The following is an 18,842-nucleotide window of genomic DNA, read 5'->3' on the forward strand; positions in this document are numbered from 1 at the left end:
TGTAAAGAGAGACACATATAGGCATAAGTTATTGCAGGACTCAATTCCAAAGATTGAGGTGAGGGTAAATAGGAAAATTGTGAGAAGGATTTAAAAATGTAAATTAATAATAAATAATGAATGGAAAGTAAGTGAGTTATTTATTAAATTAAAGTAATAAGAAGATTAGAAAAGGGAAGTGGGAAGAGTGACGTAACGGTGTGGTGACGGCTAGGGTTTTTTTGGTTAGTGTCTACGGCATAAATGAAGCCACGTAGGCTAGCTGAGGTAGCAGTTCCGGCGCACACATGGCAGAAGTGTGGGGTTTGAGGAGAGTGAGAGTATGAAAGCACCCCATGGTGACGTGGCACACTAACTTGAAAAATATAATATTTTATAATGAAAAGGTAGGTTACCTCCACTCACTCTGGCTTATGAAATAAAATGTTTTTTTGCAACACTTTGTCCGCATTCCACGCTGATATTAGAGGTGTTTTTGAAGAGCTGAAATAAAAATTAGTTTTGCCTTTTGGAGTTAAAAGCAGAGAAGCAGAGTCTACACGGAGTGACGCTATCTTTTCCTCCATTTGTTTGTTCACAATGAAGATAGATACATAGATAGATATTTACCACATCAAAGTCGGAACCAAGTGTAACCAATACCAACATCCCACCCTACCAACCACCCTCTTCACAACCTCCACATGTTGCACTATTTCTCTGCCACGTCTTCCAACTATATTGTTTTATTCAATTTTTATTTTCCTTAAACATCATTCAAATATAGGTTTACGTTAATCTTAATCTTAAACATAAACATAATTTTTTTAACTGGGGAACGTGTGCATATGATTTTAATGGAGAAGCGCGTGCCTAAAGAAACCCGTGTTTGGTTTTGCTGTCTCCATCTCTGCTAAATTAATTACTAAAGGTTTGGTTTTTAATTAATTGTTTATTTAGTTTTTAACTGTGGTGTAATTTTCATCAACTAGATAGTACTATTAGATAAGTTTATAAATATTGTGAATTGTTTAATGGTGGGACCCATGTACATGTCATGAAGCTACCACATCTCGCGAACGTGACAATTAGGCCAAAGGAGAGAAAATAATTTCTAGATCGGCAGCTATTGGTGGGCCCACACTCCTTGGAAGTTCCGTGACCGTGACTCTGAGTTACTCTCGCTTCGGCGTTCATCTGAACCGTCCAATCACAAAGCTTCGACGGTGGAGATTGGGGTTTGACGATTGACATGCCCGAACCTCTTGGTTTAGGTGCCATGTCGGACTCGCTCGTTCGTTGGAATCTGCTTGTTTTTTCAATGAATACCCAGTGCCACGTCGGACCCATCCAACGATGAAAAAGCATGTGTTACTGATAACACCAGGATCTGGTCCGTAGAACAGAAATGTTTTTTTGGTTTTTTATTTATTTCAAGGTGGGCCCTCTAGTGTAGTCTATTCTGAAATGATAAATATAAAATATGTCTAATCGATTAAAAAATGAGAAAAACGGGAAAGGGTAAAAATGGAATCAAATTAAAGAATTTGACTGGTGGCAACGATATTTTCTGCGGTCACCTAGATTCCTTGTGATGGTGGTGTTTCATGTTTGCTTTTACCAAAGTCCTGGCAACCGGTTATATCAGGTGACCGCTGGAGGTTTTATTTTATTTTTTTCTAAAAAAATAATTTCCCTTGTAACGTAACAGCGAAATAAAATTCAAAGTATAAGACATTCATTTGTTGCATTAATTGAATAATTAAACAAAATGATATCATACCAAATTGGCAGAGAGTAAAGATTGGAAAGTTAGAGAGAGAAGTGGACAGATGGAGGTGATGCGCTGAAAAGGTTAAAAGGTGTAATGCATGAGTGGTGAGATGGACGGTTGAGGTGGTGCCATGATGTCATGAGGAAAGGGTGTCCGTTGGATTGGTGGAGTAAAGAAGGGTGGGGATTGTAACAGGTGACGCGGTGGAGAATCGTGACCGTCCAGGAGTCTTTGGAGTGGGTTTGGCAGAGAGTGAAATAGCGGAAAGAGATGAGATTGGAGCACAAAAAGGGGAGGAGAGATAGAGGAGCGAAGAGTGGTGCAGCAGCAGCAGCTAGAGGAAGAGAAGAAGGGGTAACAAAGAGATAAGCAAAGCATAGCATAGCGTAGCAGTCCCCCCTAAGATCTCTCTGATAATTTTTGATAACAGGAAAAGACGATCTTTTGTGGAGAGAATCAAATTTGAGGGGTTGAAAATATCAAATATCAAAATTTCTCTCTCCGTGCCTGCGAATTTGGGGTGCAGGTGATTATGGTTGTTGATGAGAGGGTGTAGCTGATTCGGCGGAAAGAGAGGATTTTTGTTGTGGAATGGACAGGATTAGAGAAGCAAGAAGAAACACTATGGCCGCTAATGGTTTAACCAGAAGAAGGCACAGAACTAACAGTCTCAGAGACTCACCAGGTTCGTAATTCTCTCTCAGATCTCAATAACCACCCTACCCTTCGCTCTCTCCCTCTTCCTTGATTCTCACGATGTGTGGCTGTTCTTTTTTCTTTTGTATTTTTGTTTTGTGCAGAGGAAGATGGAACGATGGAGCTGCAAGAGCCATCGAGGTTGCGAGATCGAGGAGGGACTGGGAAAAAGGATCGAGATCGCGAGAGGGAGAGGGAGAGGGAGAGGGAAAGAGATCGATTGGGTCGGAGCAAGAAGAGGAGAGGGGATAGGTTGATGCATAGCAGCAGAGAAGATGGCGTCGAAGACACTTCGGAAGAGAGTATCAACGATGAAGATGACGATGACGACGAGGATGGCGGCGGCGGCGGCAGTGGTAGCGCCTCAGTCAGAATGCTTCCGCTCAACCCCTCCTCGCTCTCCAACCACCATCGGAAGAGCTTCCCTCCGGCGAAAGTTTTTAGACCAACGCCGCCGTCGACGTGGAAGGCCGCCGATGAGATGATCGGAGTCTCCGTCCCCAGGAAAGCACGCTCCGGTAAAAACCGCAAAACCATCCAATTCAGAAACGCTCACTGAATTCGCCGCGTGTCGATGCGCTCACCTTTCTTCTTATTTTTTCTGTTTCTGTTCGCAGCGTCTACGAAGAGGTCGCACGAATGCTGGGCTTCGAGCGGCAGCGGAATCTTGGCGGAGCAAAATCACCGACAGCCGTCGACCTCCCCGGTGAGGGCGGCCTCGCCTTCGTCTTCTAACGCTTCGGCTAGAAAGAAGATAGTGAGTTTCGGAATCCGGGTGTGAGAGTCTCACTGTGGTGTGGTGTGTTGGTATTGATGTAAGTGTGCTAACAGTGTTGTTTTGATGGGTGTAGAAGCAGAATGGAGGAGCCAAGTTTCGACCACCCAAAACGACGACGTCGAAGCCATCTTCTTCGGCGCAGGAAGAGATCGAAATAGAGATCGCGGAAGTGTTGTACGGCATGATGAGACAACCTCAGGGACCGTCGAAACAAGAAATCATCGCCAATGATTCCACCAAGTTTGATTCCCGAGAACCCAATAAATCTTCCACCGATGCAAAGTCACCGATCTCCAACCCCCAAAATTCAAGCTCTTCCGCCACACCCATCTCTGCTGTTGGTGCGATTTTCTCTCGGCAATTTTTGTTTTTTTGTTTTTTGGTTTCTTATTGACTATTCTTTTGGGTTTAACTTTGCAGCTCCGAAGAGGAAACGGCCGCGACCGGTGAAGCACGAGGATGAGAATCCTTCGAGCTTGAGCGTCCGGAGCAGTCCCATTTCGTCAACGACGAAGGCTGAGAGCGATCAGCCTTCAAAGATCGAAACCTTTTCTTCTAATTTGGATAAGAACAACGTTGGGTCGGCTACCGAGGCGATCAATCTGGTGAATTCTCAAACGGTTCAGGCTTCGCTGGAGCCGGTGAAGCAAGACAGCAACGCGTCGTCGGAGTCTAAGCAGGTGTCTGAGGAAGCGGAGAAGCAGAAAGATGTGGGGTTGAGTGAGGTGGTGGTACCTCCTCAGTCGCCAAAGAAGGAATCTCCTATGCGACAAGTAGCAGATGATGACCGGGAAGATGTGAAAGCGACTAAAGCGTGAGCAGCATCGACTTTTATTACTCTTTCTTTTTCGTTTTTTCTTTAATCATTCATCCTTTTTGTGTTGAGTTCGCGCTGAATGTGAATCCTGATCTTTCTTTATTGATTTTTTGGTTCTTCAGGAATCCATCTATATCCGAGAATGAAAATCAGTGGGAGGAGAAGTTCCAGATAGATCTGATGGTGCTTATCGTTTTCTTCCTAATCTGTCTCCGATATTCCGTGCTTTTTTTTAAATAATGGATTTTCATCAGTAGGATATTTTTTATTTTCAGGCACCACCTCCTCCATTGAGGTCTTCTCCGGAAAGGAATGTGGAGAATAATTTGGTGGTTGACGCAGAAAAGGTAAGTGGGCCATGTATTAGCAATGGAATCTTTTCGTATAAGAATCAGTACTTAAGGAGTTTGGGTTTGTTCAGGAAGCGAAGCCTATGGTGAAGGAGGACGAGAAAGCACTGAGAATGAACAAGGAAGAAGCAATGGTTATTGAAATGGAAAAAGTGAAAGCAAAGGGAGAAGAAACTGATTCGCAGAGAGCGGGTATTGTGCAGAAAGAAAGAGGAATTGACTTGCAGCTTGATTTGGAGAAAGCTGATAGGGTGGATCCTATTGGCAATGTCGGTAGCATGGTTAACAAGAAGCAGCAACATCAGAACGTTCAGAGGCAGCAGCAAACAAATTCAGAGAAAAATGGTACTTTCAATTTTGAAGCTAACAATGCTTGTTCTTCTTCTGTCTTTCTTCACTTCCCTCTTTCTCCTTTTTCTTTATCTCGGTGCCTTACTTGGTTTCTCTCTTCTTCTTCACCTTCTTTCCAGTTCAATCCAATTCTTTGCCTCTACCATTGTCTGTTCCCAGCTGGCCTGGCGGGCTTCCTCCCATGGGGTACGACGAGAGATCAATTATTGTGTTCACTGTTGTTTCAGATATTTGTACTACTGTGGAAATTTGATGTGATCCTCTTCTCATCTCATTATTAGCAGATATATGACCCCTCTGCAAGGAGTTGTATCCATGGATGGGACTACCGTGACATCTGCAGCTATACCAGTACGTGCTTTTCTGTTTCCTCTCAAACTTTTGATTTTCAAACAATGTGAATTGAGCTCTAAATAATTTTTCTCTTAAATTTGTAGCCTCCCCATCTTCTTTTTAATCAGCCTCGGCCAAAAAGGTGTGCAACCCACTGCTACATTGCTCGGAATATATTGTATCACCAGCAAATTGCGAGGATGAATCCATTCTGGCCAGCAGCAGCAGGTTCTGCATCACTGTATGGTGCCAAGCCTAGCAATCTTAATGTTGTACCCTCCACAGACTTGCACGGCAATGCTCCCGTCAGGGCTGCTAACTCTTCTCAGGACAAAGGGCACGGTATTTCCGTGTTTTCAGGACATTTGGGGAAGGATAAAGCCGCTCAACCTGCCAGTGTGGATAATTCATCTAGAAAGCAAATTTTACTTCAGCAAGCTCTACCCCCAGGAGCACCTAGCAATATCTTGGTATGGTGTATCTCTCTTTGTCTAAATCTGTAAATGCTTTTGTCTACCCCCTTCTGTCTTGTATTTTTTTTTTTAAATTATTTGTGCTTTGTCACAAATTGCAGCATGGCCCTGCTTTCATATTCCCACTGAATCAGCAGCAAGCGGCTGCTGCTGCATCTGTTCGGCCTGGATCTGTGAAGTCATTGCCAGTTTCAAGCAATGGAACACCATCCAGTGTGTCGAATTCAGCCCCTCCTAATGCTTCTAGCACAGGTGCTGCGGCTGCTCCAACAATGAGTTTCAGCTATCCAAATATGCCTAGCAATGAAGCTCCGTACTTGGCGATTTTGCAGAATAATGCTTACTCATTTCCTATTCCAGCACATGTTGGTGGTCCACCTGGGTACCGTGGGACTCCCCATGCCCAGGCCTTTCCATTCTTCAACGGCTCATTCTATTCTTCTCAAATGATACATCCTTCACAGATTCAGCAGCAGCAAATTCCTGCTCAGTCACAGCAGAACCAACAGGTCCATCAAAATACCAGTATGTCTAGTGGATCCTCCTCTTCTCAGAAGCAGCATGCTCAGAATCAACAACAGAAGCCTAATAATAATACTGCTGGATCCAATGGGGTTGGAAGCTTGCAAGGCTTTCCTGTCTCCAAAAACCCACCATCACAGCCACTACAGTTGCAACAGCAACCACCGCAGAGGCCGAATCATCACACTTCTCATCCAACTCGCCAAATTGAGTATGAGATGGGCGGTGAAGACAGTCCATCCACTGCTGACAGTCGTCTAACTCGTGCTACCATGAACATTTATGGTCAAAATTTTGCAATGCCTATGCAGACGCCAAACTTTGCTTTGATGACACCTGCCTCAATAAGTGGTGCTGGTTCCAATGGCGGTCACAGTGAGAAGAAGCAATCCCAGCAGCACCCTGGTCCAAAGGCTGGAGGTGAAACAGGTCCTGCGTTTGCCATGTCATTTGCACCCATCAATGGAGTTTCTGGCGCCCCTGGACTTGACCTCTCATCTATTGCACAAAATCATTCAATCATGCAGAGTAATCATAATTATCATATAATGGCAGCTGCACAAGCTGCCAGTGCCCAGTTGAAGAAAAATTATCATGCTGCTGAGGAAGGGAAAAATGTTAATTCTTCTAATAATATGGACGAAGAGAGAAAAGCAATGCCCGGGAAAATTCCAGCAACAATGGGGCAATCCATCGCATTCGGAAGGCCAGACGTATCTGATCCTTCACTAGCGGCAATATCCGGTGGCAACAATGCCATTGATACCTCTGGTCGTAACCTCAACCTCGGTTCTGCTTCTTCCCGGGCTTCTGCTTCAGTTATGCCTGCTGCCATCAGCACTAATGCAGCCACTACTCAGCAACAAATGCAGCGAAATCAGCAGCAAATTCTTCAGCATCAGAAGCAGAACCAATTTGCAGCTGCCGCTGCAGCTACCGCCCGCAACAAGAACCCATCAACAAGCAATGGCAATGTGTACTCTGATAACCTCCCTTCTACATCTTCAATGGCAACCAAGTTTTCTAATGCTGTATCGGCGTTTCCTCAGAGCGGCAGCGCAGTGGGTCATTCCACTCAGTGGAAGAACAATGTAAGGGCAACAACCACTTCACAGTCACCTCCATCCATGGCTTCAACTACACCAGCTTCGTCAGTCAAGAATATTCCACAGCAGCAGGCTCGTTCCCAGCAACCTCATACCCAAATATCTTTTGCAACAAATCCAAAATCATCCTCAGCACAAGTGCAACCTGCAAGTTCCACCCAGTCCCCATCTCCCCCAGTCATGGTTGGTTCACCAACTACTTCTTCAATGTCCAAAAATACAGGTAGTCCAAGGACGACTTCAGCTTCAACGGCTAGCAATAAGATAAGTCAAAGTTCTTCCTTGTCCTCCCAGCAAGCCAAGAACACTGGTGTGCCTGCTCGAAAATCATCACCTGTTGGTGGCAGGAATGTGCCTTCAATACTCAATGTCCCTCAGCTAACTCCCTCTTCCAGCACTGGGAGTAAATCCCAATTGCCACAGCAGCAACAAAAGCAGCAGCAAATGTCAAAGCAAGCATTGCCACAGGCCCAGCTTTTCTTCTCAAATCCTTACGTGCATTCACAATCCAACAGCTCCACTTCCACCACCACTGTACCAAGTGGTTATTATCTTCCACGGCGTGGCCCTGAGCAGATGCAGCGATCGGGTTCTTCCGGCAATTCCCCTGCTGGAAACAATGTGAAAGGCAGCAGTGCCTTGCCTACACAGGGGCTTTTGCATCCCGCACAGTTTGCTGCAATGCAACCCTCTGGGAGCCACCCTCAGTTTGTTCCTACTGGCTTTTCTTATGCTCATGTTCATTCTGTGCCCTCTGTTCAAGTGAAGCCAGCGGAGCAGAAACAACCTGCGGGTGAGTAGAATGATATATCCTTTGGTTGCTGCACCCCTGTGCTTGCGGGGATCAAAGAAGAAAACTAGAGTGAGTGAATCATGTGAATTGGCATATGATTTTGAAGTGAAAGATGGGGGTCGTCTCGATGGTGGGGGAAAGTGTTATGCTGATGCCGCTTTGAACAGATGTGGAAAAGAGCCAGCTGGAGTAGGTGACGGCCAATGAAGATAGAATGAATTGGATTCGTCAAAATTTTGGATGGGAAATCGACCAGACCATTGATGTGCCCGAATTGTGTTTAGTAATTTGTTTGTGCCCTTGTGTTTATAATCTGACAAGGTTGATGGTGAAGTCTAATCAAAATTCGATTGGTTTTTTATAAGGATGTGGTTGATATGGTGGAAAAAAAAAAGATGGAGGAAAGGAAGGGAAAGAAGCACCTTTTCTTCTTTTGGGGATGTAATGGAGTTTACCTACATGTTCTTTCTCCTCTCTTTTCTTTTCTTTTATTTATTTTGTCTTTTAGGGCTACTAGAGCAGCAAACATCTTTTTGACAAAGTCTATGTGGGGAAGAACGAATATGTAAGTGGCTGGCTGATCATATATTACAGTAACCCTCAATTTATTTTTTTAATTTATAGATGAAAATATGATTTCCCTCATTCCTGGTATGATGGCATTGCTCTTGTGTTTCCCAGAGTTGTAGTGAAAAAGGCAGTGGGTATGTAATGAGAGAGTGTGGAAAGCAATAGCAACAGCAATAGCAATAGGAATTTGAAATAATAGGAAATGGTTTGTGAGAGATAATGGGGATTTTACATAGAAACGAGAAAGGGAAATAGAGGGATGATTGGTTGGTTGGTTGGTTTTGCGCAAGGATGGCGTGGTCCGGATCATGTGGTAAAGATAGGCACAAAGTTCCACCGAGTTAGACAATTTGGTCTGCTTTTTTAGCAGAGATATGTGGTCTTTACTGTCACTATCGCACACGTGGCTGACGGATTTATAGCAGATGTGTAACTATTCTCTCGGTGTTATCATATTGAAATTGTTATCCTACACTCCTTATGATTTATGATTATAAAATGAAATTAAATAGCGTGTGTGTTGGTGGTACTTGGTATGGTAGGGTAGGCTCTTTTTCCTTCCACGTAGTAAGAGGATTTTGCTTTCCATTTTTGCCCTCCATGGAGGTCCCCACCATTAGACAATCATAGCGCTTAGGCCCTTTATAACCAAATTTAAAGCACTAACACATTCCACCTGTCACAATGTCAAAAACTTTCCTCCTCTCTCTCTACTTAATACACGTGTATTCATTTTTATTATAAGCTAATCCAATTTTAATATTTTCTCAAACTTGTTCTTGGAGAAGTAGATGAAGAGTGAGAGTGACGTGGATTTCCATCACTAACCATAAAGGGAATGGATCTACTTCTTCCCTGTGCTGAAATGGCAGAAAAAGAAGTTTTAATTTAAAAAAGATAATAAAAAAAGGTGGAGTGCGTAAATATTAGATAATGATAATAATATTATAGGAAATTGAGATTGAAAGCTTTATTGAGTGATTCATTTATTCACTTATCTGTTTCTTTATTGAGGGGCCAAAGATAAAGCATAGAGATCTTCTTCAGTTGGTTCCCTCTTGATAAACCGAAAAAGACAATATTTTGTGTCCTTTTCCGTTTCAGAGGGACCCCTGAAAGGAATCAATTAATGGAATAGGCAAAAGTCCCCATGCCATGCCCCTCCCTCCATTACCAATTTGTGAACACTGAAAGATAAGCCTCAAACCTCACCACACCTAATATCAACTATGACTTATCGCACCTTCCTGTCCCCACTCCAAAAACTCTTTTCCTTTCTATTTTTTAATCATTATTTATGTTACTTCACCATCCTACCCAGTATATATAACTCACCCTTTCATCATTCATAAAACTCAACCTACAATTCAACTTTTTCTTTCCTCACATTTTCAAACCCATCAATCTCCCAACTCCCTCCCTCTCTCTTTCCACAACTATTTTCCCTTTTCTTTTTTCTACACATCTTTATTATTCTTTTCTATAATTTATTCACATAATAACAACTCACCCCTACACTAATTTACATACATAATCTTTTTCTTAAATTTCAATTCGCTACTCACTCATATCATAAACTCAATCCTTCTTCACACTAGTTTCATTTAACATAACATTATAACATTATCTATCTCGGTTCAAAGTTTAGATGACTTCAAATAAAAAATTGAATTCCCTAACTCGTAGTGAAATATAGTTTATAGGTCATAGTTAGTTGTTTGTTATCCTCTAAATCTTAATTAATATTATTTAATTTTTAAAGTTAGAATCTTCTAAACTGATTTCAAATACATCCCTTTATTTTTGCCTAATAATTTTGATAATTTTATTGAATTTCTCTTGTTAATAATTAATAGACCCTGACTTTAGATAAATTATATTCCTTGTTAATAAGAGATCAAACAAATTAGCAATACACAACCTCATAACCTCAAGCTGAGTACATTAGGAAAAGAATATGATTTTTCTTTGCAAGTTACATTATGAGTTTCTAAGTGTTAAGTTTAATAGAATTTGTTTTGGACTTATACTCTATCTCGAGTTATTACCATATTTTTATTCTATCATTTGAAAGTATCACAATATCTTTACTTAAAAGATGAAAATATTAAGTATGCGCTAAGATCTATGGACGTACGAAAATATTTATTTTGATAGATACAAACACTAAAAAAACGTTATGTTCTTTAAAGATGTGAAAATATTGAAATTTGACGCGTAAAAGTATCAAGTGTAGAGAAATATTAAATACCTTGATAGATCAGCCTTCAGGTATCACGTAGTTCATTCTGATCATTCAATTGTTTGACGTTCATTGTTCTTTTGCTTCCATAGTCAAATATTAACCAATTTACTTAGTTGATAAGGTTGGAATCTAGCCAAGTTAGACTCGTTCAATTGATGGTCAACCTTAGTTTATTTTAAGATTGGAATCTAGTCGAGCTAGACCCGTTTAGTCAATGGTCAACCTTAGTTTATTCTAAGGCTAAAATCTAACCAAGGCAAACTTGTTTAGTCAATAATCAATCTTAGCTTATTCTAAGGTTGGAATCTAACCGAGTTAGACCTGTTCAGTCGATTGTCAACCTCAGTTTATTCTAAGGTTAAAATCTAGTCAAACTAGACCTATTCAGTCGATGCCCAATCTTAGTTTAATCTAAGGTTGGAATCTAGCTGAAGTAGACCAATTAAGTCGATGGTCAACATTTATTTATTCTAAGACTAGAATTTAGTCAAACTAGACTCGTTCAATCGATGATCAACCTTAATTTATCTTAAGATTGAAATCTAGCGGAGCTAGACCCGTTCGGTCAATGAACACTTTCCACCAGTTGTCCATTCACAATGATCTTATAAGGGTTCATGACAAAAAGATAAAGATTAGAGCAAAATGATATGAAAAAAATATTACCTTAAACAAATTAGGCACAACTTACATTGTAATTTATTTATTAATTTTTCACTAGATAAACCTCTTCACCTCATCTACTCGACTTGAGGTTGAGGAGACATTGTAAGGGTAGTTGGTATGATCTCTTATTAATAGGGAATGTAACTTATTTAATGTCGCCTATTAATTAACAAGAAATATTCAATAAAAATATCCAAAACCATCCATAATTTTTTTTAATTAATATTCATCATTATGTTACTACTATATTTTAAAATTAATTCCATTCTCTCACTACAAGAAAATGATGAAATAGAAACCAATTTTTAGAGACTAAAATAATTAGTTGCAATAGTAACTAAATTAGAGACCATTTGGGAAACTAAAACAAAAATTGGTTTCTAAATTAGTTTCTATTATTTTCTATTATTGTTAAATAGTTTCTAAATTGGTCTCTAATTAGCAACTAAGGTTTTAGAGACTAAATTTAGAAACTAAATAATTGGTAGATAAAACATTGGTTGCTAATTAGATATTAATTTAGAAACTATTTAACAATAATAGAAACTAATTTAGAAACCAATTTTTGTTTTAGTTTCTAAAATGGTTTCTAATTTAGTTATTATTACAACTAATTATTTTGGTTTCTAAAAATTGGTTTCTATTTGATGATTTTGTGGTAGTGTCTAAAGTATTAACATAAGGTTTTCTAGAAGTTCAACATAACTTAATTTTTATATCTATTGTTATTTGAGATTGTATTCCTTATGTCTCATCTCTATCTTACTAGGAGGCTGGAAGAATTTTCAAAACAACTTGCACATATTTAATTTTCTCCATTATTAGGCACCTTCCTTGGAAAGAAAAGGACAAAAAAATACTCACCCATTCACTAGTTCATTAATTGTGTAACGTGTAACATCGGATAGGGTTAAAATAGGGAAAACATGATCAGACAATGCATAGAGACTTGCATTACACTGCAAGGTTAGGATATTGGTTTTGGAACCTCTTATGATTTTTCGATCATCTCAGTCACTTCCATTACATCGCAAAGCTATTTGTCTTCCCCCATTTTGATTGATGAGTTAAATATTTTCACTGTATCACATTTTATTTTGGAACTCACATCTAGGATTAAAACAGAAGTAAAGAGTTTTTTTCTACAACATTTTCCTTAATATTCCCTCCATTTTATTTTCTCTTACATTTTCCTTTTTCTTTAGAAATTAAAAACCTAAATAATTTGTCTTTGGTAACTATATCTTCACGCATTAATTATATATCTTTTCTCTTGATAGTTTCTCCTTTTATTAAAAAATCTCCTTCTTTGCTTAGCTACCATGAATTGGTTGACGAAAATATTTTAGTTAAGATACAATAGTATTTTATATTCATTAATTATCCATTAATTTAAGTACACACATTAGCCTTGAGAAAAAGTTAAAGATTTGAAAAGGAGTAAAAAGGAATAGTATTGTGTAGAAAGGGTATGCCCTAATTATTTTTCCTTGTACGAGTAGGTCTTTTATGTGATGTAAGATGTTTGTCTCCATTTGTTACATATCCATGGTGAGTCATTGAATGCATCATTAGTGAGGGGGAAGAATAGACGTATGGTGAAGAAAAAGTAATCGCAATGAAAAGGAAGAGTACTGTTGTATTTCTCTTTTCCCTATTTATTCAAGCTAAAGAGCAAATAAATGTATAATGTGTGAAAAGAAGCAGATTGCAGGTATTAAATGGATGAAGAAAGATGATGGTAAGATGTGGGGTACCCCACAGCATAAATAATAAAGATGCGAGGCCTAATTGGAAGGTCCATGCATTTAAGGCAAATAGGTGAGTCCACGTTGCAGGCATTGTCTCCATTAGGCGTTGGTTGTGGCAACTTCAAAAGTTTATTTTTTTTATTTAATGGAATGAAGGGACAAGGTAATGGGGTAAAGCTTTGGCAACAATGTCTGAAAAGGAAAGAAGAGAGGAACAATTCACATGTGTTTTAGATAAATACTTGTCCTTTGATTACTTGAGAAAGTGGAACAAGCAGGCTCTACAGTTACATTATGTGTGTGTGTCTCTGTGACACTCGATTTCTCACTTCTATCAGCCTACTTAACAAAGTGTCGCAATAACTAATAATGTGGGTTGGACTTTTGAAGTTCATTGAATAACAATAGGAGAAAGAAAAAGAAAAAGGATTAATAAGATTAGAGAGGGGGAATGGGTAGAAAATGGTGGTCCATATTGGCTTTTAATAAGTAATGATAATCATAATTATAATTGTATCTGAGAACAGATTCTTGACAAGATTTCATAGAGTGGCATAAATTGTGTTGGTAAGTGCCTTCAATTCAATGATATCTAAATTCTAGTTGACCAGAAATGAAGGGTAGATACTCAACGTATCATCTTCAATTCAAGCAAATTATTTTCTCTCTCTCTCTTTCTGTACACTCAACTTGCACCCAGAAAGAATGGTCAACACAGAATACTAACCTTAGGGGACCCTTCCCTTATCTAAACCATTGGCTTCTACTGTTGAAAAGAAATGGAGTAAATGAATTCACTACTCTACAAAGACAAATAACCTGAATTTGTGGGTCTGTCTCCACTTTGGAAAAAATAAAATACTAGTATAGATATTATTCAAAAATATCAACAAAGACAGGGTGGGAATAAGTATGTAACCACCACTGAACTATATTTGTTTCATTACTTTTTTACACATGTTTTACAAATATATATTTAAAATATAAATTATAATTGTGGTTTTTAAAATATATTTTTCTTGTTTTTCCATGTTTATATGTAAACCTTAAAACTAAAATAAATGGGTTTGACCATGGGAACTTGTGCTGAAGCAGGGTTCAAGAAAGGGGAAACCAAAAACAGATTTTATAACAGTCACTGGCAGAAGAAGTGGCAGAGGGGGAGAATCGCTGCTCCAGGGATATCTAAAATTCAGATGACCCATTATTTGTTGGATGCAAAGTTGAAAACTTGAGCCTTAAAAACCCACTTCAAGTGAAAAAGATGAAGCCTTTATTGTACACCGTACGTTTTATTTCTGTTCTGGAGCGTATGACCTTGGCTGAAATGGGTAGGTATTTTTAACGCTTAGAGTGAGGGTTGGATTCTGAAGATCAAACCAAACCCATGACAGTGGTTTTTCAAACTTTGCCAAAACACTGGTCCAGTTGGAACCTGATTCAACACACCCATGGTCACTTTTTCAAATCCAAAATGAACCATATGAATCTAACTGCCCCTTCCCCTCTAGAAAGAGTTACAAAATTGTGTTACAGTGCAAAAAAGGGTAACTCTGAAGTTCCTTACCTGCGTTTTCCTCTCTCCCTTTAGCACTAAAACAGAAACCATTAAATAGAAAAGGTACAAATAAAATCTGCAGTTTGATGTAGGAGCAGCAAATGGGGTTCCCCTCCACCACCATACACACCACAGAGAAGAAAAAAGAAAAGAACTTGGTTACTTTCTGACCACTTCTTGCCCAGGTCCCTGGTGGGTTGAGTGAGAGCCACACACATGATTTCAGTTTGATGCAACATCTCCTTTCACCTCTTTCACCTCTCCTCTGTGTATTTATATTTGGGAGAAAGGCACAAATTCCATCCATATCCATAACTTGCAAAATTCTCATCACTTTTTAAACAAAAACAAAACCTTTTATATGTGTCTATTTATTCCTCACAACACTTTCTATTATTTATTTATAACTTTTTTGAATTGGGAAATTTTGTATGGAAAATTGACACTTTTACCATTTCTACAAAAGATGATGGAATATTATATCTATCATTACATTTGAATTGTTATAAAATTTTAATTTTTTTATGGTTTTGTCTTAAAAAATATGTTGAAAAATTAAAAAAAAATAATAATAATTTAAATAACATGTGACATCAACTAAACAATATAATATTATTAGATATACCGAAAAAAAAATTCAATCAAGATTCAGGAGAAACGGATTACCTGATCCAAGAAGAATAAGGGGAGAGTGAAACGTCTATATTTGCTATTTTAAAGAACAAAAACGTTTTTGTTAACACTCCTCTTCACCATGACACACATCTTACGCGTCCTCAATGTGATAAATTTTTGTTCACCACTACTGAGGACTCTTCCGTAGACACTCATCTCCATATCCTGGTTCCGTCGCCTTCTCAACGAGTTCCTCTACTGCGAGACTAAGTTGAAAGTTGTTGTTCTCATGGGTCACAACCCCTCCCTAATCGTCAAGCAAGATCGTAATTGTCGTGGTTGACGTGACGGCGCACTGGGAACAACTCTGCCGCTAACAATAAGGACCGCGGGCGGTCGCTATTGTGGAAGATGGTGCGGAACTGGTCGGTATCGAAACAGATCCACACGACTTTCAGAACGTTTTCATTTGATGATTTGACTGTCAGAAGGTTCTTCGTCGCGGGGATCAAAGACGAAACTCTGAATTTGGGTCATATATTACATCGGTTCTTATTCTGAATTCGCGCGCACAATCTCATTCACTGCCGCATTAAATGTGTGTTAATGTGAAAGAGTTTTTGAATTTAACTTGCTACTCATTTTAAATTCTTAAATCTAAATTTAACTTGCTATATTTGTTTACTCTTTGTTAGCTCATAAATCAGTAAAAGAAAAAGTTCAAAATTGTAACTAAATTTCTTGGTAGTTATTACCGATCATGACACTGAACTTATGTTGACTGAAAATTTTATTTGACGATAAATATAGCTATAAACAATAGCAGTAATAAAAAAATAATCCATATATTATTGTTTAATTAAGTTATAATGATCGAAATTTAAAAATCTGTAGTGATCAATGTTATTTTGGTTATTATTTATAAACAGTAAACAATTTCTGTTTAATAACCAATTTTGATTTGTTTGTAATGGATTTAATTAACCTCAGTGACAATTTTTAATAGATATAAATTTTATATAAAAAAGATAGATTAAAAATGTTAAATAAAAGTATATGAGAATTGAACCTTTAATTTAATAAGTAAACTCAAGTTACTAGATTATTCACCAATTTTTTTTATTAATTTATTTAAGAGATATATTATATATAGGTTAAATTTATTTTAATTAATTAATAATAGTAATATTATATTAATAATAAAATTATTATAGTTTAAAAATAATAAATAGTTAAATTGTATATTTATTATATAGATAATTTTTAATAAATAAATTTATATCTTAAAAAATAATTAATATATTAAATAAGATATTCAAATTATGATAAAAAAATGTATTTGTATTACCTTAATTCTGATTTATGAATAATCAAATTTCATATGTCTTGGTAATTTGAAGATTGTGTTATATTTAATATCAAAACTGGAATACAACTAACCTCTAGAAACGCGACATATTCGATAATTTTTTCAAAATGATGTAATTTCCTTTGTTAATTTTTTATATGAAAAAAAAATCCATAATAGATAAATCGTGTTTTATGTTGAAAAAATCAAACAATAAAAATCTTACCTACATTGGTTAAATTTCCTATCTAGCACCATTTAGACTTTTATGTCCCTAACTAGTACCCTTTTGTTTTTATTTCCCTATTTAGCACCCTTTTGTTTTTATTTCCCTATCTAGCATCCTTTTATTTTTTATTTCCCTATCTAGCACCATTTCAAAAATAAATAAATAAATAAATAATTTATTTATTTTTGATAATTTAATTTTGAATGCATTAAAAAATAAATATTTTTAATGTTTAAAATAGTTAGAAATATAATTAATGAATAAAGAAATTAGTTTTTATAAAAAAAATAAAAATAAAAATGTTTAGTTTAAAGTTATTTTTTTAAGAATGAAGAAAATAAAAAATTAAACCCTACAACAACATAAAAGTTGAATCTATAAACATAAATTACTATTTATCTTTATTATTATTGATGATGTTATCATGTTAATTTCAAGTAAAAAATACATGACATAATTACAAAAAAATCAAAGTCAATAGTATTAATTAATGATGGATACACAAGTAATATTGAAGTGTCTATCCTAAATGCAAAATCCTAACAAAAAAAACTAATGCAAATGTTACATTTAATGCTTAAAAATGAGAAGCAGAAAATGAAAAAAAAAAAAGTCTAGAAAAAAAATGGTAGAAAAAAAAAACTAAAAACATAAAAGATATAAAATAAAGGCAAAACAAATTAAGATAAAGATAAAAGATATAAAAATAAATCCAAATAAGATAAATATAAGAGATATAAGACAATACTAAATAAGTATATGTTGATCATAAAAATGAAAATAAATTAAAGATGATAATTCATTTAATATTTTCTTCAATAGTACATTACATAGTTTGTGCGAAATGAAACATAATTAATGACGAGAAGTGCACAATCCAATAATGTTGGGACATATTTTTTATGTGTGTCTTGGTGTTTGACAATATGAACATTTTTTTTTCGATCAAGTTGTTCTTTTATGTTCATATCAGTCCTTATTTAACTTTTTATTTTTATTTTTATAATTATGTCATGTATTTTTTATTTGAAATTAACATAATTACATCATCAATAATAATAATAATAAAAATAAATATTAATTTATATTTATATATTCAAATTTTAGGTTGTTGTAGAGTTTAATTTTTTATTTTATTCATTCTTAAAAAAATAATTTTTAAACTAACCATTTTAAATTTATTATTTTTTTATTTTTATTTTGTAAAAACACATTTCTTTATTCATTAATTATATTTCTAACTATTTTAAACATTAAAAATATTTATTTTTTAATGCATTCAAAATTAAAATTATCAAAAAAAAATATTATTTTTTAATTTATATTTTGAAATGGTGCTAGATAAGAAAATAAAAAATAAAAGGATGCTAGATAGGAAAATAAAAACAAAAGAGTGCTAGATAGGGAATTTACCCACCTACATCACTTCTTGATCATAATTTTTTTTATCAAAGAAGTTGTTTACCACGAAAACACTTTTCTTTAATGATGTTTAACAAAAAAAAGTCATGATTTGTGAAAGTAAAAGACGACTTTGGTTGAATTTAATCATTTTTTTTAGTTGTATAAAATAAAATAATTATTTGACTTGTGAAAATTTGAACAAATTTTATAAAATATTTGGTTTATACAAATTGAATAGATTTAGTTGTTTTTTAATTTAAAATTTAATGATTTAGGATTTATGATTTCAGTCTTTTAATTTTACGGTTTTTACAATTTATGTTGGTTTATGGTTAGGGTTACATTAGAATTTATGGTTTAGGTTTTTCTAGTTTTAGAATTTATGTTTATTATTTATAGTTTTAATTTTAAGGTCTTTTGAAGTTTACGGTTTAGGATTTCCAAGGTAGAGTTTAGGTGTGGCGTTTTTTTTAGGATTCAGAGT

The 18,842-nt window shown here is 36.2% G+C and overlaps 1 protein-coding gene and 1 long non-coding RNA gene across 3 annotated transcripts; one reads left to right on the forward strand and one right to left on the reverse strand.

The window, feature by feature from the left end:
- Positions 1-1,972: 1,972 nt before the first annotated feature.
- Positions 1,973-8,617, forward strand: TIC (time for coffee). 2 transcript variants are annotated; one of them, XM_068635125.2, is made up of 12 exons: positions 1,973-2,438; positions 2,554-2,967; positions 3,067-3,206; positions 3,301-3,568; positions 3,648-4,041; positions 4,167-4,227; positions 4,320-4,391; positions 4,466-4,739; positions 4,865-4,931; positions 5,027-5,096; positions 5,183-5,548; positions 5,653-8,617. In XM_068635125.2, exons 1-12 carry the CDS (start codon positions 2,345-2,347, stop codon positions 7,978-7,980), a joined length of 4,548 nt encoding a protein of 1,515 aa, XP_068491226.2. In that variant the 5' UTR covers positions 1,973-2,344; the 3' UTR covers positions 7,981-8,617. The 2 variants fall into 2 exon arrangements, with proteins under 2 accessions (XP_068491226.2, XP_068491227.2); XM_068635126.2 differs by having other exon boundaries at positions 5,030-5,096.
- A 4,446-nt stretch (positions 8,618-13,063) lies between these two features.
- On the reverse strand, positions 13,064-15,115 carry LOC137828921 (uncharacterized). Its single transcript, XR_011084000.2, has 2 exons — positions 14,772-15,115; positions 13,064-14,639 (listed from the first exon to the last, which is right to left on the reverse strand). It is a non-coding gene; the product is annotated as an uncharacterized LOC137828921 (long non-coding RNA).
- Positions 15,116-18,842: the final 3,727 nt, after the last annotated feature.

This window comes from Phaseolus vulgaris, chromosome 7 (assembly GCF_051622355.1).
Source record: "Phaseolus vulgaris cultivar YP4 chromosome 7, ASM5162235v1, whole genome shotgun sequence".
In the NCBI taxonomy this organism is placed as follows: Eukaryota; Viridiplantae; Streptophyta; class Magnoliopsida; order Fabales; family Fabaceae; genus Phaseolus; species Phaseolus vulgaris.

Excerpts from the sequence above, each read along its gene's own strand:
- TIC (XM_068635125.2), top strand. The coding sequence starts at position 2,345 with ATGGACAGGATTAGAGAAGCAAGAAGAAACACTATGGCCGCTAATGGT. Across the intron at positions 2,968-3,066 it reads CCCCAGGAAAGCACGCTCCG|CGTCTACGAAGAGGTCGCAC; the intron begins GTAAAAACCGCA and ends TTCTGTTCGCAG. Across the intron at positions 5,097-5,182 it reads TGACATCTGCAGCTATACCA|CCTCCCCATCTTCTTTTTAA; the intron begins GTACGTGCTTTT and ends TTAAATTTGTAG.